Below are 23085 nucleotides of genomic sequence, written 5' to 3'. Positions count from 1 at the left end.
CGCGTAGGTGGTACGTCCCGCGGTGCCAGGGTCCAAAGTGTCGTCTGAAACAAGATGGACGCCAGCCTGGACAACTTCGTCAGGGAGAAAGTGCGCCTCAAGGAGTATGGCGAAACTTTGGAGAAGTTGGCGGCCGATTGTGAGACAAACTACGTCCAGGTGAGTTTATTTCGGGTGAGACCTTAACGAGAAATATCTATAGGGGATGACGTGAGTGCATGTCTAGGTCCCTTAAACTTCCTACAATATACTGAAAGCAAACAAGCTTGAATTCCTTTCCCTTTTAGTTTAAGTCAACTATAATAGCGTATCAATACATAAAACCTCAGACAAAATGCACAATTTAACAGATTCCCAATGCTTTAGATCTTGTGAGAGAATATGTACGTGTTAAAATGTGTAGCTCTGTTCTTCCTATTATGTTGGCACGAGTCCTTGCATGCCGAATATCTGGCGGCATCAGGGCGTGTCCATAGAAGTTTTACACATTTACAAGCCTGTTTTACGGGTGTGGCCTACATCGATCTACAAAATATTTGTCTGTCTTTTCCTTGTCTTGTTTGCCAGTGCGTGTTGTTGCACAGACTTCCTTGTTCTTCCCCCCTTTTGAGTTGTTCGTGTTACTTCCGGGTGGCGGGGCCCAATGGTTACATACACCTTGAGTCACGCTCCGTGCCTCGGGGGGCCCCAAAAGGTGACCGTGGGGAACACCTTAAGGTTTCGTTGCGTAACTTCCTAGTTGTCAAATGACTGTCACCTACTGAAGTATAACAATTAGGTTATAGGGGAAATCCCGCTTGGGGTGTAGACTTGTAAATACAGGAAAATCAACTTGTCTTACCGCCTTTTGTAATTGTGAAAGTGAGAAAAGGGGAAGGTTCCGGACTTTGTCCCCACGCACGCCTGTACAGGTGGCATGTGTTATACGGTACTTGTGAGAGTTATTTATATACGACCAGCAAACACTAAATAAAACATGGAAACCGTGCCGTAAAGGATTGCTTCATTCTGTAAAGACTTTTGTTTGGGTATATACGAAATGTTCACGGGGCCCAAGAACTTAGGAAGAACTAGAAAGGATATGCACGTTGAGGAATTTTGTCTGCACATCTTAATTAACCACTTGTCCAACGGGTTTGAACGTTCTATTTACGGAACCGGCACGAGGTTTATAACGAGGGTTACGATTGGGCCGCTTTGAAATGCCCGTACTCGCGTGGAGAGTAGGCTTAGAGGGGATGAAAACGGATCAAAGCAGATATCCCTATATTTCTTGAATGATTGGAATGCGATGGTGAAAGACCAACAAAACATCGCTCGCTAAGCTAAGGTCCCAATTGGGAAAAGGGGCCCTGGCGGGTAGTTCCCGGGCTGTTTTTTCCCACTTTCGGGCGGGACCCCGACGTGGCCCCGCGGGACACCCTGCGGCTACCGGGCTATTTTTTGGCCCGTCGGGGCCCCGATAAGAATTTAATTCTGAGTTAAATTCTACCCGGGCCCCGCTGACAAAAAGACGCCGTGACCTCATCATGAGAACACCGAGAGGTACCCCTTCGGTTACCGGCATTCCACCGGGACACATTTCTTACGTCACAGACCAGATGAACAGAATAAAGGTGTGTACTTCGTAAACCCGGGTAAAATGTGGCTCTATCTCAATCAAGTATCCCTCCGCTATTGTGTAGAAACGTCTCACATGTTAGGTATGGGGATTGATATCGGGTGGAAGTGGGACGTTTCTGCACCGAAGGAGTCTTCCTCTTCACATCTATCCTTCCGTGTTCCTGGCGTCCCCTTCACCTCCTTCCCACCTCCTCCCTTTTCCTCAAACCTTATTCTTTAATACTCCCCAAACCTTATCCTTACTACCCAAACCTTATCCTTACTACCCAAACCTTATCCTTCCATCCTTATTCTTGCTCCCAGGCTTATCTTTGCTTCCCCAACTTTCCTGGATTCCCAAACCTTATCTTCATGATACTAGTACTCCCAAGCGTAAGTATTTGGTCGTTTTCAGCATTGGACCACAACATTATTAACTGTTCCCCTATGCGTTCGTCCCTCTGGAACGGGACCTACAGCGCTGACGCGCCTCCCCTCCATTAGGTAGTTGGGAGATGTGTTGGGAGGCTGGTTTTAGTCCCTTACCCCTATCTCCTACGGCGGTAGCACGAACTGGTGACGAAAGTAATGACGTCCATAGACGTCCGAACGTGTATGTCCATGTGGACCGCTAGAGTTAGTATTAACCATTAAACCCTGTAGAGGAGGCGTGTCAGCACCCCAGGTACTGAGGCTCAGGAATGACCTGGTCGCCAGAGTGCATGACTACCTCGTTTAATAGAAGCTTTAGATGTTGACTGACAGTGCTTCTTATTGTATTATTATTATTCTTTCTTTACGTCCGGTTGCGATTTCTGTCTTCCCTTTCCGATTCACCACGGAAAGGCGTTGACCTCACGCCATACAATACAATAAAATAAATGTAAGGCAATACCATGTGGGTATGTGGCAGTATGACTTGGCTTAGATGTGTTCCTATCGTCTTTATCAATATCGTTCGAGGTAGCAACCGGGTTCAAAAATCGACGTTTCAAACGTGGGTTTCATACGCGTACCAATTCCATCCATTCCCCAATACCGGACTCCAAGTCCTCCATTACTAATGACGTGGCCAAATTCCTTTCATTCCATAGTACCGGACTCCAAGTCCTCCATTACCAATTCCGTGGCCAAATTCCGTCCATTCCACAGTACCGGACTCCAAGTCCTCCATTACCAATTACGTGGCCAAATTCCATCCATTCCACAGTACCGGACTCCAAGTCCTCCATTACTAATGACGTGTCCAAATTCCACATTACAATGTCAAATTCCGTCCATTGCCAGTACGAACCGAGCCACATACCTAAGCGAAAGGCGGTAACAATACTACAATATATGTACAAGGGGACATAGCTGACGAGAGACTAAGCACCATCACATAACAGTTGTTGGGTAAAATACCATCGGTACATGGTGCATGTAGTGCCTCCGATGGTGGTGCCTGTCGCGGAGCCCCCGTTGGCTGACATGGTCGCCTGGCTGTTGCGGGACCAGGGAGCGAGTCGGAACTGGGGCCTTCGGCGGCAGGGCTTGCGCTCCCTGTGGCGGCGGCTGAGGCGGGGCCGTCGGCGATCGGCGGGGCAGGCGACTGGGGCTGTTCTCGCGGCACGTGGGCCAAGTGGGTTCGTATCGACGTGGACGCTGGGCCATCCCTCCGGCGTCGTGTCCTGGTTCCGAACGTGTGACTAGTTCCTTGTGTTCTCCTGTGTTCTCCCCTTTATTACTTTCCCCTGCTTACGTGGCATCCCTAATTACCACCTGTCTGGATTCACCTGTGCTACATTGATTGGTTTACGCCGTCTCTACTTACGCGGGGGATTACTTGATTAAAATATGTGACCTCACAGATCAAATGATCACAACAAATACGTGAATTCTGCATTACGTATAGGTCAAAACAAGACATCGTCAGAGAATCTGCTGGGTACCTGCCGGGTGCCTGCCGGATACCGACCAAAGAGGATGACAAAATTTCTAACAAAATACTACTGAAGGAAACTTTTAATTGTGACCACGATAGCCGATGCCCGCTCGACTCCTGAACCCGGCCGGGGCCAGCCGGGGCTACATCCCCGACGGGCACCGGCGTAATTGGGACCTTAGCTTAAGTAGACTGGACCAGAAAAAAAGGGTTCTTTTATATGGACAAATCATGAAAGGCTGTAGTGGAATATTATTGTGGATTTTGCCTCTTCTACATTGAACTAAAAGCACCTTCCAGCACCAGAAAATGGAATTTTTGTTGGAATGTCCCTAATCAAAAACATGAGGAAAATACACACAGGACTCAGACCTAGAGGGGTATGGTATTCGTTATAATGACAGATCCAAATTGTAGAGATAGATTTTCCATTAGCTGGATATTCTCATGGTGTACGTTTCTAAAAGAGGTCGAAATTCCGTTCTTTGTTAATGATGCAGTCCATGTTCTTAAAGTCCTATACGTTTACTTATATATATTACACATATATAAGTTCTATTGTAACTTACTACACACCAAAATGGTAGTTTTTATACATTTCTACTCCACTCTAAGACAGCAATGAAATATCCCGAAATGCTGACCTTTAGACGAAACCAACAGTCTAAGAATGCGGAAGCGACGTGTGGTCTTCGCGGCGCCAAAAGTATGCGGTGTTGGCGTCACTAGTTAGTCATCCACTGAACTACTAGCAACATTGACATGTAACCTAAAGAATGTTATGGGTTATCTATAAGCAGAAGTTAGGAGGGAATATACGTGCATTTTCTTACACGTTACCGTCAAAAAAAAAAGGCAGGGAAAAACATGTGAACGTACAAAACGCAGAGATCTTGCAAAACAAACCAGTTTTATACCTCTGATCCTAAAACAAGTCTATTCTTACATTTTCACCATCGCAGAGAAGCGAGAAAAAGGCGAATTTACTTTAATAGACTACAGTGCTAGTGCTAGATTTATCCGTGTGTAGGTATACATGTATATACAAACTATTCCTCTTTTTGTGACCTGTACTTAACTCGGTGGGCATATATGTACAATAAAGGTTTTAATTTGTAATTCAGCCATTCATATATATTCCGAGGTAACTGAAGAGTGCAGACCACCATCGCCTTCATCTCAACTGAAAAACTAACGCTGATTGTTCCTGCTCGCAGGCCCGGACTCCCCATGCCCGCGCCCAGGCGTTTGACTCGTCACGACAGTCGGCGGCCCGGGCCCTGACGGACGTGGCCTACCGAATCAACCTGCTGGCTCAAACACTCGTCAACGTGCTGGACAACCAGAACGACACCGTCAAGAAGCTGGGCGCTGACATAGGACAGTTAGATGCGGTACGTACAATACAAGAAAAACGTAAAAAAAGGTCATATGTGTCAGTGGGTATCACGTTCAACGTTGAACGCTTTTTTACCTCCATGAAAAATCCAAAGCATTGTGTTTGGTCTCGTTTGTCCTTGAGGAAAACAATCATTAACCACGTCTTTCACAAGTGTTATTTTATTACATGACCTCCTTGACAGCTGATGTTGTTTCCGAATTCTTGTTTCCGACATAAGTAACGTTTGAATTAGTCTTCGCTGAAATAACTTCAATTCTTCTTGGACACTTTCCAGCAAGCTGACATCAGACTAGAGACCGCAGCCAAACAACGCGTCTTCGCCATGACCGCAAAGAAACCACCCACGGAAGAGCGACCAAAAGTGGACGGCCCCAAATACGTCAGACGAACCAAGGTGGAGATGAAGAAATTCCCTAAAGTCAACTACAACTCCCTGGACAGGTTAGGACACGGCTTGATTCTGACCCCCTCAACGTCAGTAGGCCGCCTGTCTGGAGTGGTAGACTTGGATAAATTCCGAGCTAAACAAGCGGAAGAGTTGAACCTCCCACCTGACATTAACGACGAGGACGCGCAGACCGACCAGGTCGTGGAGGACATGTACTCCAAGCTCAGGAAGGGACGAAGCCCTTCCAAGGGAAAAGTCGACGACGACGAAAACGTGTACGAAAGAGTAGACGACGGCGGGCGGACTTTCGGAGCTCGGACGTTAGAGAGAATATCCTCAAATTCCACATTCGGTCGTGCCGCATCCCCATCCACAAGTGCAAAGTACAAGACCTTGCCGTCAGGGGGAAAGAGCTCGCCAAAACTCGCCTTAAATCGCAACAGTTCTCTTCTGACTCGTCCCAAGCACGCCCCGCCCCCTCCTCCAGCGAAACCCAAGCTCCCTCCGGCTAATGGTACAGCCTCCTCCGCAGCATCCACGACAACGACCAATCAGAACGCTTCTCCGATCCCCCCTCCATCACAGGTGTCAGCCAATCAGAAAGCTTCTCCGATTCCTCCTCCGTCACAGGTGTCAACCAATCAGAAGGCCGACGCAGTGGCCCCGCTCGCTTCTCCCGAAGATGACGAGCCCGAAAGTACCAGTAGTTTCCTGGCAGCGATCAAAGCCGCCAAACTGAAAAGTCATGGCGGGACCGGCGATAAAAACGGGGCCCCCAAAAAGGAAGGTGTTCGGGTCAGCGTCAATGACTACCTTCCACCGCCGCCGCCATAGCGCCAACCGGTTACTCACTTTTCAGGGGGTCAAAAACACTATGTACCTTCTCAATCACTGGATGGAACATCCCAAAAACCATATATGCGTTCTCATAGATGGAAACTTTCTCACCTTGGACTTGTTCATGAGAAATCTGCGTAACCTCAAACAATCATGTTTGCTATCGGAAAAAATATGATTACATGTATTTTTCTCTGTTTTTATAATAACTCAAACTCCCATTCAAGAAGTTACCTTAAACTTAATTTCAAAACTTTTGAATTAGAAAATTACGTAAATGTTTGTGTGTTTTATGCTTGAATGAGTTCCGAAGATGTTTGCACACTTGTAAATATGAGTAAATAATTTCAATCATATCCTTGTCAACCAACTTGAGAAATCGGCAATTTAGCGAAGATGACCTTCTGTGTTAAGTATGATAATTAACGCACATAATTTTTTGTCACAAAAGTACAATGTGGTCTTTTGTTTGCATTTGATAGCTGGTTTATTTGCTGGTCTTTGAGTGCCTCTTGAGTGTCATTTGTGGCGTTATCGACTCATGATTTGCAACAAGTAAGCTAAGTGTTGTAAATGAGACTATTGTATAGTATATATTAACTATATCTACCTACTACAAATGTACTGATTACAGATACGATTATAATTTGATAACCTTTTTATATGATGAGGTTGAACGTTGCTATGATATATTTAGCAGAACAAGAACGATTTACTGATTATGATTTAAGTACATGTAACCATGACTTCTCTTCTCCGACTGGTTCACGAATTTCCAAATTTTCCAGGGACGTAGAGTCGATTCATGTCTGGTTTATATTTCTTTTTTTTTTCTTTTATACGTGTATTTTGTTCAAACTATTGTATTGAAAATTACGTTCTTCTACATCGATTTTAAATTTCAATACGTAAGTTTGCTCCCCCGAAGTTGAAATAAACGAATTAGATATGAGAATGTCTGTGCTTTCTTAATTGCGTACTATACAGCCTTAGCTTAGGTAAACGATCTTGCTATATGCAGTGTACACGTATTACCATGATACGTCAGGGTACAGACTCCGATCAGGTAAAATCGCTAGAGATCGCGATCTCTAGATTGAGTTGACCTGACCACCCCCGACACAGTCACAAGATGGAACGACCCTTGGGAACATAATTCTTGACGCATTGATCCAATAAAAAAACGCCCGTAAAAACGCCTTTCGGTGGGAGAATGAAGTTGTGTTTTTTTAATCCACTCCGACAGGCCTATTCTGCCTCTGGTCTCTCAGGTCACTCTCTACAACATTTGGTCAAATCATACAGCTTGTGTATCCATGGAGGTAACGAGAAATGATGCTACGACGGTCACTACGGAGAAAAAGCGCCACCGTGCGGACCTTAATAAAACTAACGTTTAGCATACAAATGCTAATATGGTAAAGTAGTTGTTGATAAAGGCGTTCTGGCTCCAATTTTTCCAAGCTCACATCTGTCTTTATTTTCTTATCCTGTCCCCTATCCAACATATGAAAAGGAACAGCCAAATAAGTGTAGGTTTTTCTCAGGAATTTGAATTTTGAGATTGAAATATGGACAGGTGAATGTACATTTGTACCAGTACTGGTAAATTTATACTACTAAATGGTTAAACATTTATGTTCAATACCAGTGTACTCCTCTGGCAACCCTGGGTTTTCCATGGTACATTATAGACAGGTTTATTGGTCTTACTACTTGGGTCAATTGGAAAAATAATTCATAGGACCACCAAAAGTAATTTTTTACAATTTCCAAACCTCAATATTGCTAAAGATCACCCAAAACAAGAATTCAAATTCCCTCTGCCAAGGGAGTATACATAGAATTGAAGCAAACAGTCCAGTGGGAGCTTTCCTCTGCACCTGACACTAAAAATGGACTAAGTCCGCAATCATTCCCTGAAAGACTACCCAAGGAACAATTTCCTGTAGGAAGCAGAATTGGAACACTTGTGTGCGGCGGCATCAGTCTTAGATATAATGGAGTCTGTGATCCTATCATAGAGGGCAGAGCCTATTGATTTTTCCCTTCCTGCACATTCAGGCCGATGGACATTATACAGTTCTGGCTTAGAAGGTCACGCTAGAGGTCACGCAAATCTGCGGTCCGCACAACCACATCTTCGCGGTGGATGGCTGCGGAGAGGCTAATCCGGTGACGAGGGGTTAACCGTAATGCATCAAAGGGGCTCGCATGAAATTAGCATCAATCAAAACCCGGGGACGGTGAAATAATACTGCAAATTGGCTGGATAGTGTTGGCACATTGTCCCTCTTTGGCGCAGGCTATAACTCCAAATTGTTCACCCAATTTGGCCCATTTCCACTATCATTCAGCAGCCAAATGAGCCTAGTAGAAATTGGTATCATACTGTCTTCTCATGCAAGATGGACCCATAAGTAAGAAATAGACTTAATTAGTATCAGTGATATTATGTAATGTGTCATGTAATATGATTTAGCTGCAAAACACACGAAAACTAAATGGGGACTATATACATGTTTTTGAAAGTGATGGTATATTTTTCTTGGAATTATTCAATTATTGAATTAATTATGGAAGCATGTACACAATAAGCTTTTCATTTGCTTTAAAACTCCTTGCATACAATGTATTCTAAGCTACATTGTATATTTCATAAACTTTAGTGTATAATAAAAAGAATATGCTGCACAATTCAATAGGGCTGGCAACCACAAGACCCTTATAAAATGTATACCATATGTTACAAGTCTGTGTATGGGAATAGCCTTGTGGTGTGATGTAAGCTAGATGTGATTGTAAACTCACCATCAATAATGTTGGTGATGCACATTTCCCTGTATGTATGCCCATGTGTTCCTTAGTCACCTGCAGCTTAATTGTTATCATCTATTTCAACAAATATAGAAAATGCAATTGCTTACAAGCTGGCACAGGACATTGTATTGAACTGCATTATTAGCAGTTGTTGGGTAGATTTGTATGTGTATAGATGTTGTGTGTAGCACTTCAAAGGGATCAATATACATAAGGGTACAGGGTATCCTTACACTATGACCACAAGGCTACACTACAGCAAGATTACTGGAAAATTTCTTCTGACATCTTTAGGTTGGAAGGTCTTGCCATACACATTCTGTATCTGTATAGCAGATATAACCGCCTTTCGGCGTAACACACCAGCTAGGGTTATTCACTCAGGCATTATCAAGTTTATATGAGCAAGCATCTTGTGCAGTGGCAACATATGACATTTGTGTACATATATTCAGGTTAGTACTGTATAATGCTATAGTAAAAAATGAAGAAAAAATAGTAGAATTTATACTTTGATTCTAGCCATAGCACCAAAATTTTCATCTTGGGAACAAAAAATTAAGAAGAAAATAGTTACTGTAATCTTATTATAGAATCATTATTTTCCATCTGTGTCATCATCAACCTGCAATAACAATAAAATAAGCTATTACCACAGTCCTCTATACAAAGATTCATCAGTACATTAGGGACTGACCATTAACTATGGTAGAGGGGTGGCAAAATGCTGCAAATCAATTATGTTCACAGGATATGTGGAGATTTTCCCTTAAGCCTTACAATACATAAGGCTAAATGTCATCTACATTTTATAATCTCCATGGAAACATTAGGGACATTCCATTACCAACCTGACAGGGGGAGGAGGCATTTTCCCTGCATGGCAATGAAAAAGTTATAAGTTTTGCAACTGAAAACATGGAACTGGTAAGGAGTTTGATACAAGGAGGTACTGGTATACTGAAAAACCAAATTACAAGATACTGAAAACCCAAGTCACACCCCTTGGGATGATTATTGAAAAAGCCCCTACTTGAAAGACTTGAGATCTAAAAATAACGACCGTAATGATTTTAATGACTATCTAGGGACTCTGAACAGTCAGCCCAGCGTTCTAAGGGGTCTTTCTTGCAAGAACAGTGTTATTCAGTGTTCCCAAAGCACCAACATTTTATTTGAACTCCCAAAATTACGTACAACTTTGGCTAACGTTAATATCTACACTTCACAATTTTTGTGATTGCCACTCCAGGTTGTTGACTATCAAATTCAAATAGTAGACATCAGTTTATAGCGCCTCTATATGTTATATAATTTCTACATATTGTCTCTGGTATCATGAAGAGAGTTCAGTAAAAATTCGTGGCATACCACGTAACCAATGACATGTCAATCAAGTGTTGTGCTGCACAACAGGTTGCAGGGAAGATAAAATATTTTTTTTCGTCATTTCAACTCGTCCCAAAATGCGGGAAATATAACCGAAAATGCGGGTTATAGTAATTTACGTCTAAAGAAGAAATTATTGTGGTGTAATGTCGATTGGGATCATTTGGGATTTAGGATTTTTTTTCTCAGTCTGTGTCGCAAATTTTGCTAGCATGGCTATTCATTTCTTCGCTCGCCCTCCCGGCATGGAACTCTGTATCTAGATATTCCCCTAATTATTGCAATTTATCGCAGAAGGACCCAAACCCTTTATTTCTGGCTTGCTTATAAAAACCCCTGCGTATCACAGTCGCCAGGGCATTATCAGCTAATTCCCAGAGTACATTAGCAGTTTCCCTATTTGCTCTCCCTCCCTAAATCCACTATCAAAAGATTTACTCGACTTTCCTGAAACATTTGCCAACATTTTACCCGTTCCCTTTACTGACTAGACAGTGTTCTGATCTGAAAGTAAAGGCTAGATTACATGTGGCGAGGTTTGGGTGGATTTTTAGAGAGACGGAGAACAAAGAAAGCGAATGGCTCGTTTCCGCCTAATTGTGATAGTTCCGGAGGGAGGGTGATAGAACAGCCGGCGCTGGCAACAAGACACGCGGGTTGTTGGGCTTCTGTCCGCCGAAATTCGGAATTTCTCGGCTTTATTTCGCCCAAATCGTGGACAAGTGGTAGCCCAAGGCCTTCCCTCGCTCTCTTAGTCCCAGGAAACGGTGAGATCTTCCCGCCTTTTGTCACGAAAAGACGACTAGAAGTGATTGTCTTAAGCCGGTCGATTGGCTTCTGTGCTTTTTGATGAGGCATTTTGCTATTGAAAGTAACGTTAACCTCTTATCAAATTCTATCCAAGTAGTAATCAAACAAGATCCTTCATCTTAGCCACGTTCACAAACTCATGTTCTTTGTTAGAAAGGTGTTGACAGCAGTGTTTGGGTTTTTAATTTTTAAATGCCTAATTTTAAAGGGAAGGTTTCCCGGGGCTGACACATGGGGGATGGTAACTAAATAGCGGATGTGTGATCATTTCCTTCAGGAATAGAACCCGTGACCACCAGATTGAATCTCCCGGCATCGCGGAGATAGTTCACCACAGACTCGCTCGGTGGGATTCGAACCATTGACCTTGGGTGCACCAGACGTAGTTGGATCGGGTTGATACCGTATTTTGGTAATCGATCGTCCAGAGACGTGTCCCCGGGAAAGCCGATCTCTGTTGAAGATGTCTGCAGCCGAGCAAGCCGGGACGTCTTCAAGTTCTTCCTCCAACTCTTCCCGAAGGCCCAAGGACCAGAGAGACAACAACCTTAAGCTGCTCAAGTCCACCAAGGCGCTGTCCACCAGCGCTAAGAGGTACCAGATCAATTCGGCATTAATAACATAGCGACGCTGCATTTTCTATCACGATTAATCATGCCAGCCTCTCCTTGTAATACTGCCAATCAGCTCATTTGCATATAAGCTAAAACCTTGTACTGTTGGACACAGAAGTGGGGGAAGTCGGCCCGATTTATACCATCTTGTTGGTTGGAAAGTCTAGTTTGACGTGGATGTGGAATTGGTGGTGTTTAAGGGCGGGAAAGGGAGTATGGTGGTGCATGAAATAACGGGAGGGTCAGCTGAGGCGGCCATCTTGTGTGTGTACTTTGCACAGTGATTATGTCGCCTTCCTTTGTCAGCTTCTTCTCATGGTTTATTTTATCGCGTCTCCAGTTGTTTTGGGGGCAGGGATATTTCCCTCTGGGTAACTCTCACCTGTTCCTGGCATTGTTTTGTGCAGGATCCAGAAAGAGCTGGCAGAAATCACGCTGGACCCGCCGCCCAACTGCAGGTAGATAGATGTGGAGTTGTTAAGGTTAAGGTGAGGTTGTGAGAGTGGAGGCTCTCCCTACACAAACAGAGCCGGCTTTCCACACAGGTGACAAACAAAGGGTCCTCCTGAGTACCCAGGTGTCAAGTAGCACCCGAACAAGTTGGGGTGAAGATGGCCAGGGCTTGGGTTTCTACAGGTGGGGTCGGAAGTAAGGCAGAACACCTGCATTTCTGTGCTACGATGCACATCATTGAAGAAAACCGTCCACTAACGTCCAATTCATTTCTGCAAAGTGACGCACGAAAAGGTATCGTGGACAGTCATGAACATGCATTACAGTTGAAAATTAGGTCAGTTATATTAGCTTTACAATATGGGTGAAAGGAATTCAATTAAATGCGGGGCCGAAGACAGAATCCAATTTAGATTGCATGGACATTAATGAGTCGTGGCATTTAAAGGAGACACACACGTCAACTCCTTTGTTACATGTTACATAAACGCACTGGGACAAATGGGGATCATAGTATATTAGGCTATCTTCCATATCATTAGCTTTCTGGTCTTGTACTAAGAGAATTGCAAATCTAGGTGGGACTTGGGAGATCCAAATAAACACACAGGTTTCAGGTTTTTAGTAAAACAAATTCTTACAGCTGGTAAAGGTTATGTAGGCTGATTATGTTTCATTAAGTATTTTAGCTGGTGTGTTACACCAAAGGGCGGGTACACCAGCTATACAGATACAGATTTTGGCCTTGAAAATGTAGACTTGTTTCACACAGTTAGCTGCTCGGCATTGTGATAGACTATTTAGACTTCAGCAATATGGATTGTCTGGAAACTACTACGTGTAATATTAGTCCACCACATTTCATTTTTCTGTTTGTGAAAAGACATGCCCAGGGCATGAAATACTTTTTTCCGCATACCTGCACAGGTGCAGGTAAATTTTACCTGCACCACTCAGAATTTTGGAAGTATGGATCATACTAAAAACTTTTCAGAAAAGATTGCCATTATTTAGTATTTTCATACTACATAAATGGTAGTGGTCAATACAGCAAATAAAAATCCACAAACACCTACATGTACATACATGTATAAACCCAGTACATGGTCCAGTACAGGTTAGGTATCAGAAATACCTGCACAACCCCAATTTTACCTGCACTAACCAGTATATGTGCGGGTGGTATTTCCAGCCTTGCAGGAAGTTTTTATCCAAATTCCTTGTATAGCCAAATTATAGTCTCTCTCAACCATTACATTTAGAAGATTCAAAAATATCAAGAGAACTGAACAGCTTTGTGTCAATACAAGATGGTAGGTGCGTAGGTGGTATTGCAAAACTGGAACCTTTTTTGGCATGCAATTTAATTACCAGCTGCTACCCTTTCAGAGAAGTTATCATTTTAATCATTAACAAAGGTAGAAGGTAGCAGATGTTTGAATATGCTTAACTAATGTATAAGTATTAATCTGACCACAATATGGCATGTCTGAAATTATCTCACTGTTCTGTATTGGAAACAAAGATAGCTTGATAGACTTGATTTTGATAATGAAGCTTTTAAAAGAAAATATTGCTGCATTATAAGTAAAATTGTTTTCATAACAACTCAGTACAGCAGCTATACATTGTAAATGCATATCTGTGGTGTAATGAATTTGTTGTAGAGAGGTTACTACAACATTGTGAAAATAACCAAAGATATTAAAAAATGTACAGTATGCACCAACAAACCTACTAGAGTAGCAACATCATACCTTTGTTCTTGGACATTTGGCAATTTGGCAAAAGGACAAAAGTCAAACATTGAGTTGTGAGGAACACTTGTATCAGACTGATCATCAACCCTAGATACCCTGGGTGCCAACTTAGAAGGTACAGGCTGTGTTTTCAACTGTTTTCAAGTAAACCGTCTTGTTCAGTATTATTTAAACTGGTGGGACATCCTATCTTTGTCTTGAATGACAGAAAGTATTTTCTTGGAGAAAAAAGCAGTACTGACTTCCTCACTCAACCCATCTCACCCTTGCCTTACCAGTAGTTATCTTGTGTACATAAGTGGTTTGGGTCTTTGCCAGATCCCAAAAGACCGATTCATGTTTTTAATTTCCTAATACCGACACAATTGTGCTTCTGTGCAACATTATATTTTACATACTGTTAAACAATTATAAATACTTTATTTCCGTTGAACAATATGTAATTCATCATGCAGAGACAGTATTCTTTTAGCATTGAGAGTTGTTATTCATCCCCCAAAAAATCCTGCATCGCAAGAAAATATTTTGAATCCTGGAACTGTAATAAGACACTATATTTTATTAAAAAAAGATAAACGCACTACATTCTATCATCCTTACTACTGGATTGTTAAAACATCAGATTTGCTATCTAAAAACAATTGTGCCAACTTGCCAAGCAACACATGAAGCAGAACACATATGCCGGTGAATATAAGATGGTATCCAGGCTTACAAGTAATGCAGTCAGCCACATTAAATCATGTCTTGGGGCTCTTGTGACCTTTTAGCTGAAATTTGCTGACGCACTGAGGTGATCAAAAGGGAAATCATCTTTTTGTAATTACTTGTGGAATAGGCACAAAAGGAACCAAACAGCAAGTAAAAACGGGGGCTGGGGGAAAATCTTGCATATGGCTATATTTAGAAACACAAAGGGGCAAGTAGTACAGTTCATGCAGCATTATTTTCAAATCCAAGACCTGAATTTGAAATCGTAATGACCTTATAAGCAAAGTTGAACCTGCGTAAATATGCATATGTCTACCATCAAGCAAAAAGCACATTTTACTGAAGGAAAAAAGTGAAACATCCAAACGATTAGATTAGGCAAAGATGGTAACTAGTAACAACATTGATGTGCATCTATGATATTTTGTGTTATTGTATGTTTAAAAATTTATTTTAATTTGAGATGATCTCTTGATATTTAAATCAAAGTTTCTCCCGTATCTGACCTATTTCTTTATCATTCCATCTAAATGTCCTTAGAGGGTCTCCCTTAATTGCTCATTTGAGGCAAGCACCCATTCAGCACCTGATGCCCTATGAGACAACATGATAAATTCCAGTAATGGTGTAATATTCCTTGAGAGAATTAAAATTACTGTGACAAGATTATAGGGCCAAGGAGACATTTGATGTACCATTATGGTAAAGATCAGTTCTTGCTGGCATTTTAATCTTTGTTGAAAGAACAGTACAGACTAGAAATGTACAAAAATGTATGGAAACTATGGTGCCAATGGCTAAAATAATTGTAATTTTGTCATAACTGACCTAACAAGCAATCTGCATGCAAATTAAGCCATGGTTGAGGTTAAATTCTTAGGATAAAGGCATGTTAGAAAGACGGTGAGTATTCAGTTATGTTTCCATAGAGAAGGGCTAGACAAATTAGTTCCAGTCTGGAGACCACGCAACAGTTAATATGTAAGATTGAACGAATTTCAAAGGACTTTGTACAAAACCAAGTGAAAGAAATTGACCTGCGTCTAACACAAGTGGATTTTCAGTAGTCATGTTAGAAGTACAGTTGACCATAATTGTTTCTTGGCTGACCCAGTATATATACTTGTTCTAATCTTGGTTACCTTGTAGCAGTGATTATCAACAATCCGTGCAGAATCAAAATGCATTTTCTGCATACCTGCACCAGTGCAGGTAACACTGGAAATTACCTGCATACAAATTTTACCTGCAACACTCAGAATTTAGGGAGACCAGTATGGATCATACTAAAAACTGTTCAGAAACGATTACCATTATTTCGTAGGTTGTAACACTACCAACTGCCGGTGCAGCAAATAAAAATCCACATACACCTGAAACCCAGAACATGGACCAATGCAGGTAAGGTGCGGGTAGACATAAAAAATACCTGCACAGCTCAAATGATCTTTTAAATTTAATAACATGCAGACAACAGAACTTGTAATATAACAACTGACATTGTAAACAGTGAGAAATTTCATGTTTTTTGTCCCCTATATTATCTGTGGCATTTTTCAATAAACCTTTCAACACGTATTATGTTCTATTCTGTTTGTAGCCGGTACTTGGAAAAGCCGGGTGTAGTCTGAAATGTGCTTGGATTGTCGGTGATGAATGACTGTAACTCTACCGACCTCACCTTTGTCCAGACAAGTTGTGTGTGCAATAGAGAAATACTGTTTGGTCAGTGTACACAGTGTACACATAGCCTGGCAACCTGCCAACATGGGCTGTTTAAACCCATGAACTCAAGAGAGGAGCGAGGCTATCATGGTTGATATCTGAGTGATGGAGGGAGATTAGAATTGTTACATGCAAATGCTTTTAATGCTATGTTGTTTGTGAATCAACGATGGTGTAAGCAAACATACAGGACCAAGCTATGCCCCTCAGGGCTTGAAATACCACCTGCAAATGCAGGTTTAGTACAGGTAAAATTGGAGCGGTGCAGGTATTTCTGATGTCTACCTTTTTTAGATACAGATGTAGGTGTATTTGGATTTTTATTTGCTGCTTGGACTGTTACGCTATGAATAGTTTTTAGTATGATCCATGCTTCCTAAATTCTTAGTGGTGCAGGTAATTTTCAATATTACTTGCATCAGTTCAGGACGCAGAAAAAAAGCCCTGTCTGTATTTACTGTAAATCTAGCCTGACTAAATCACACTTGTAACAGCCCTTCCACAGGTCAGGCTTTAGGCCCTTAGAAGGCCCAATCAGCCCCTGACAGCTGGAGATTGTGTAACACAGGCTGGGGTTTATCCAAGTGTGTAAGGGGCAAGCCTTGGGCAGGAAACCTCTGCATGGAAAAGAACCCAGCACATTTATCAATTTAGACGACTAGGAGTGACTCAGTGTGCTTTGCTGAAAACATTAGATTGTACTAGTCTAGTAGTAATGAAGCCACATTAAAAACTATAATTGATAAAGCATTACCATACTGTGTTACACCTTGTTTCAAGCATAATGCTTAAAATTCAACCTGCTATTTTTATGGGTTGGTGGAAGTTATTATTATGGCATGTGGCCTTGCAGGGTAATCTGTTCTGCATGGAAATGCATGCACGATACATATGGATCCTAAACTTGGCATGACAAGTAGACAATATATCACCACAGCCCAGGAGGTTTCGGCTTCATGGCAGTTTGTCTGATTGTACAGAGGATAAGAAAGACATGAATGGAATTCTGTGCTAGTGTGTTGCTTCAGTGGACAAGGAAGAAGTTACCAAATGTTAGAAGGGATGCAGATTCCTGTGCTATGCTGCATTCTTATGGGATTTTGACTATCACTCACTTATCTTAGGAGGGAATAGAAGGCTGGATTCACAAGGGACTTCCACTGTGTGCATATTGTATGAAAACCCTATGACCTTTGGGACTTGTGTACTGCATGTACAAACTACAATACTGGAGAAAATAGTAAAGGTTTAAACATATTCAAAAACATACTTGAATGTAGAATCTGATATGTTGTTGAATACAAATGTAGAATGAAGGGCTAATTGTAAAATCATGGTGCTGTAATTATGCTATAATTATGGTTATATAGAATGCTGATACATATCTTAAATAATAAGATGGAGTGTATCATTTCAACATTAGCAAAATCACATTATATATTGACTACAATTATACGTAGTTTAGAAAATGATACATAAGTACATCTAGATTTCTCATGTAAATAGAATAATATGTATCACAATTTCATGACCACAATTTGATACACTATCAATAAAACATATTGTTAAGGATCTGTATTACGTGAACTGCTGTCTGGATAATTTTGGGTCAGATTGTTTCAATCTCTAATGATTTCTGTCATATTTTTCCCCAGTGCTGGTCCAAAAGGAGACAACCTGTATGAATGGGTGTCCACCATCCTGGGGCCGCCTGGGTCTGTGTACGAGGGCGGAGTTTTCTTCCTGGACATCCACTTCTCACAAGACTATCCCTTCAAACCTCCTAAGGTGAGCCGTGGCTGCTGTTGGAGATTTCATCTAGACCTTTGACTCGTCTGTTGTAATTGATCCTCAGAAAGAAATGAAGTGACACGACTGTTAATTTGTGTCTGTCCAGGTGACATTCCGGACTCGTATCTACCACTGTAACATCAACAGCCAAGGTGTGATCTGTCTGGACATACTGAAGGACAACTGGAGCCCCGCCCTCACCATCTCCAAAGTCCTGCTGTCCATCTGCTCACTGCTAACTGACTGCAATCCAAGTACGAAAACCCATCCAATGGATGGATATATATATATAATTTGTCTTCCTAGGTGTTGAATTTTTATGACCTGAAGCTTTAATTCTAAACATTTGGTAATTCTATATATAATCATTAGACTTATTAATGTCATTTCATGTTTCAATAGTAGAAGTGATTGAAATTATGATTTTATATACTGTATACACCCAGATAAGACTCTATGTTTATCATATGAAGGCTTAGCATTGAAGTTGAGGACACATATTTCAAGTAGGTTTGCTCCCCAGGCATTTATTCATGTACCTCACCATCATTGCTAACTTAGCATTCATAGACATTGCTGCACAAGGAGGAAGACCATTTAGTATATACCTGAAGGTCAATTGAATGACAATGTACAATCATGTACATGTAGTGTGTTAATTTCCATTTGGAAGAGCCAGTTGGTGTAAAAATGTAGCTTTGCTTCAAGTCAAAATCCTCTGACACGCATTTTGATATTCACTTGTCAAATGAAAGATGACATGGCGCATATATATGTGGAATTCAAAATTCTTCAATGGTAATCTAGGGTCTTTGTATGCAATTATTATGAGATTGGAGGTAAAATTTAGTCAAACTACATGAGTATTTGGTGCGCGAGCTTATGTATGTACAATGTACCTGACAGCGAGGTGTGTGCATATCCAACCGGTCCCTGGGGCACTATCATTCAACTTCAGCACAAAAGGGTCGTATAATCATCGTAGACTGTTTAAAGATGGCATTATGTCATCAACGGAGCTGTAGATAGTAAAGATAAAGGGTTCGTGATATTATATCCAAGAAATTGTGTACTGGGATGTAAGTAAGACCGTTTAGAATGCAGAAATTTTAAGTCAGTAATATATTGAAGGTATTATTCGGTAGCTGTGGCTTATTTGGTGCATTCCATAGTTGCCTTATTTCAAGTCATACTGTTCATCGTGTAAAATGAATAGCCATTTTCCCACCATATAACAACTGGAATTAGGAAGTCCCATATATTCCAGAGAGCCCACTGAGACTTCAGTTTAACTGAATAATTTCCATGCTGTCTTACATAAAGGAAAAACACATTATTTAGGGTATGGTGCTGCATAGATTTCAAGTCATGGATGAGGAACATACAGGGTTATTTTCACAGTCATATTAATAATTTGTAATGGCAAAATCCATTTAAGTATAGAGATTGTGGTTTAAATTTTGTGTACCAATTTTGAATGCATGCTATGACTACTAATTGCATCTATTAGCATAGGAGCTAGAGAATAGCTACCATATAACGTTACCATTATGCGTTATCATCAAAATGAAATAATGAAAATGAAATAATGCAACTTTAAAAAGCATTAAAAAAAAAAGCGACCTAAACTGATTTTGATTTGAAGATTTACATGACGCAGTCCCTAATGCCTATAATGGCCACAGAAGCGACCCTCTCATTTCAAAGTCAGTTTGCCTGGCAGTTTCCCTGCCTGCCTTCAGCACTGATGTCTATCATGCCTGTTCTCAAGTCTTCCTGTATGTGGCAGTGAGGAATGACAATTTGCTGGGGGGCTGACATTCCTGGCAGAGATAAGACTACACCTTTGTTTGCCTGTTAACGTAACTTTCAGAGCTGGGGGATAGTTTTCTGGCAGCCATTTGTCAGTACATGGGTGGCATATAGATATCCTTTTTACCTAAACTGTATGCTTGATACTAAAACTGGACACCAAAACACTCTTTGTATACCAAAATTGAATGTGGTTTACCCAAACAGAATGCTGTGACAAAGGTATCTAAGATTTTATTAGTCTAAGAGCACCTTTCTTCATTGTATTTAAAACTCTCTGCTACATGTACATGTATTTGCCATGCACATGGCACATACATTGTAGATATCCTCCTTACCTAAACTTCATACTAAAATTGGATGGACAATACCAGGACTGAATGCTGTATACTAAATGTGGTTTGCCCAAACAGAATGCAGTGAAGTTTTTAGAAGAGAGCATTTCTTGATTGTAATGACTTTTTAGATGCATTGTCATATTACAGAAAGACTTAAATGTGGATAGTAGTCATTCCTTTGATTTTGAAAAAAAAAACAACAAAAAAACATCAACAGTTAAACTACAGCTCATACCACATTTTAGGATTGCTTGGCTTTTTAATTTTTTTTTTCATTGAAGAGCCCAAGAGCTGCTGCTGTACTTTATGTTTATTACTACCCGGTAAGAATCTCAATGAGACTGACCCTGGCTTTTCTGTTTCAGATGATCCTCTAGTTGGAACGATCGCGACACAGTACACCAACACGAGAGACGAACATGACAGGATAGCTCGCCAATGGACCAAGAGATACGCCACGTAATGCAGCGTGCTCCACTCTCCAAGCCTATCCTTTTTCCTCTTATAAAATAATGGCTGGACTATGACAGAGTGCTTTACTAACCAATCTCAAGCCAGACTTTGTAATGCTTAGAACTCGTGTACATGTAGTTTAAACTGTGCTAATGTTGTACAAAAAAACAGTGTCTGTAAAATCTTTTCGTCTTGTCACTTTAACATGATAGTCTTTTATATTGTAGACAATTCTACACAATGTTTGGACCTTTCTTGCCTTTGGACAACACCAAGTAGTGTCTGATTTAAAAGTCATCCTTCCAAATACTGTGTAGACTTTGTCTCAATAGTTGCAATACCAAGTGTTCAGTGAAGTGTGGAACTTCAGTAAGCTTTTGAAGCCTATTATATATATGGAGAAAAACAGAATGGAATCAGGTAAGCTTAAACATAACTTTCACAAAACACAAATGTTTGTAAATTTAGCTCAAGTTTGTTCAAAGACAAGTGTAAAGAATGACTTTTTTCACCGATAACATTAATTGAACAACAAATCCTTAATGTTTGCATCAAAACTACATGTAACTGCATGCAGGGAATGTTATGCCACAACAGCTCAAGTACAGAGAATTGTAGAAATGTTTGTTATATAATAGTACAAGCATGTGTATCACATGTCTAAGTATAGGATCATTGTAAGCACTGTGTCTACATTAGGCTAGAAGTCTGCACAATATGGTAATCTTAACTACACATATCACTGCTCAGGACAGGTTCACTTATAAAGGAGAGAAAAACTTGATGCATTAAAAACATATATCTTTATTGAGAAGAAGTGCTTTGCTACGGGTCAATACTTTAGTTTATTACAGCTGGCAAAAAGCTACTACCATATGTCATGTACATTGTGAGGGTAGAGAAAGTGCAAAAGAATTCATTGAGAATAAACTGTACTATCAGTTGATTAGTTGATACAAGGAAGCTGTTAGAAAAATGACAAAAATTATAGAAAAATTGCACAAAATGTTCATCTTAAAATGAAGCACTTTTGCACATTGATATGTACTCTGTTGTTTATCCTTTTGGAGGATTATTTTGTAATACAAACGTTTATTTGTTATGGGAACTGAAAATGTTGTGAACAAAGATGGCCATACTGTAACATTTAATATTTAGTGACACATTACATTGAATAGTATATATTATATGTATTCATCATGTTTAAAAAAGCTTCATCAGTGAGGACTATGACCTGTTATGACTTAGTGAAGACTGTATGTAATGAATACTTATTTGTAGTGCTAGATTTGTTTACAAAGGACAGATGACAAGCTTTGGTACAGCTACAGATTTTATGTTGTAAGTCATAAGGTTCTGTATTAGAGTTGTTATATGGCCATGCCCTATGTGAAGAACAATGTTACACATGATGGAATAAAACTTAAAAGTCAAGTCAAATGACATCTTATATTGGATCTTCTCTCACAGGTAAAGCATTAACATACAGAAGTTTGAGTTTGGATGTTAAGCAAGGCATTACATGTACATGTACCTTAAGTAAGACTTATATATAGCAGTTATACATATATATGGAATGCAGAAATATTACATGAATAGGATATAAAAATTTTGTTTTTTTATGTGAAAATGAAAATCTCAATACCGGTATTGTATGTTCTACCAACCCGATGAAACTCTTTTCGGACATGTATCTAATTTGCACATGACAAAAATAGGCATCATTCTGTTCTAAGAGCCAAATGCGGTGCCCTGAAATATGCATAAAGTTATTAGCAAGTCCTGGAGCTATTTAACCCTTGAAATGTCAAAGCTCATTCAATCAGCATGGTCTAATGGGTCCTATTTAAATTTTGTAGGCTGAACCTACTGGAACAAGGTAGCAATCAGAAAACAGCAGGTATGCCTCATAGATTTGTGAAGAGGACAAATGATCGACTCAGCAGCAAAAATAGGTTTGGACAAGAGGGGGAAAATGCCTGATGCAGTGACTGCTATTGAACATAGGCCTGTTTTGGGCAGTTTTTAACCTTTAGCACACTGAAATTTCAGTGTTTTGGCTACAGATTCTCTATTGGTTATAGGGTTGAACTGTTCAGTAGCAAAGAGAGAAGGTTTAGATCTATTAGGTGTTTTGTCAGGTTTTCTGTTTCATCCTAGCTCCAAATGCCCCAAACATACCGTGGTACCAAACCTCTGCTGGGAGAGAATATACTATAGAGGCTACATCCCTGAATGTGCAAGTACATAGGTCTG

General features: G+C 40.6%; 2 protein-coding genes across 2 annotated transcripts; both read left to right on the top strand.

Annotated features, from left to right (window-relative positions):
* LOC109465325 lies at window positions 1-7098 on the top strand. Its single transcript, XM_019762534.1, has 3 exons — window positions 1-159; window positions 4744-4920; window positions 5203-7098. Exons 1-3 carry the CDS (start codon window positions 55-57, stop codon window positions 6148-6150), a joined length of 1230 nt encoding a protein of 409 aa, XP_019618093.1. The 5' UTR covers window positions 1-54; the 3' UTR covers window positions 6151-7098.
* A 3856-nt stretch (window positions 7099-10954) lies between these two features.
* Window positions 10955-21736, top strand: LOC109465340 (ubiquitin-conjugating enzyme E2 E1-like). The gene is made up of 6 exons (XM_019762553.1): window positions 10955-11129; window positions 11450-11766; window positions 12194-12244; window positions 18091-18223; window positions 18333-18480; window positions 20742-21736. The coding sequence occupies exons 2-6, from the start codon at window positions 11636-11638 to the stop codon at window positions 20837-20839; spliced, it is 561 nt and encodes a 186-aa protein (XP_019618112.1). The 5' UTR covers window positions 10955-11129; window positions 11450-11635; the 3' UTR covers window positions 20840-21736.
* Window positions 21737-23085: the final 1349 nt, after the last annotated feature.

Source organism: Branchiostoma belcheri, unplaced genomic scaffold (assembly GCF_001625305.1).
Source record: "Branchiostoma belcheri isolate BF01 breed outbred unplaced genomic scaffold, Haploidv18h27 scaffold15, whole genome shotgun sequence".
NCBI classification, from domain to species: Eukaryota; Metazoa; Chordata; class Leptocardii; order Amphioxiformes; family Branchiostomatidae; genus Branchiostoma; species Branchiostoma belcheri.
This window is presented reverse-complemented; position numbering and strand designations above follow the sequence as displayed.

Excerpts from the sequence above, each read along its gene's own strand:
- LOC109465325 (XM_019762534.1), top strand. The coding sequence starts at position 55 with ATGGACGCCAGCCTGGACAACTTCGTCAGGGAGAAAGTGCGCCTCAAG. Across the intron at positions 160-4,743 it reads GTGAGACAAACTACGTCCAG|GCCCGGACTCCCCATGCCCG; the intron begins GTGAGTTTATTT and ends TCCTGCTCGCAG. Across the intron at positions 4,921-5,202 it reads ACATAGGACAGTTAGATGCG|CAAGCTGACATCAGACTAGA; the intron begins GTACGTACAATA and ends GACACTTTCCAG.
- LOC109465340 (XM_019762553.1), top strand. The coding sequence starts at position 11,636 with ATGTCTGCAGCCGAGCAAGCCGGGACGTCTTCAAGTTCTTCCTCCAAC. Across the intron at positions 11,767-12,193 it reads CTGTCCACCAGCGCTAAGAG|GATCCAGAAAGAGCTGGCAG; the intron begins GTACCAGATCAA and ends TGTTTTGTGCAG. Across the intron at positions 18,481-20,741 it reads GCTAACTGACTGCAATCCAA|ATGATCCTCTAGTTGGAACG; the intron begins GTACGAAAACCC and ends TTTCTGTTTCAG.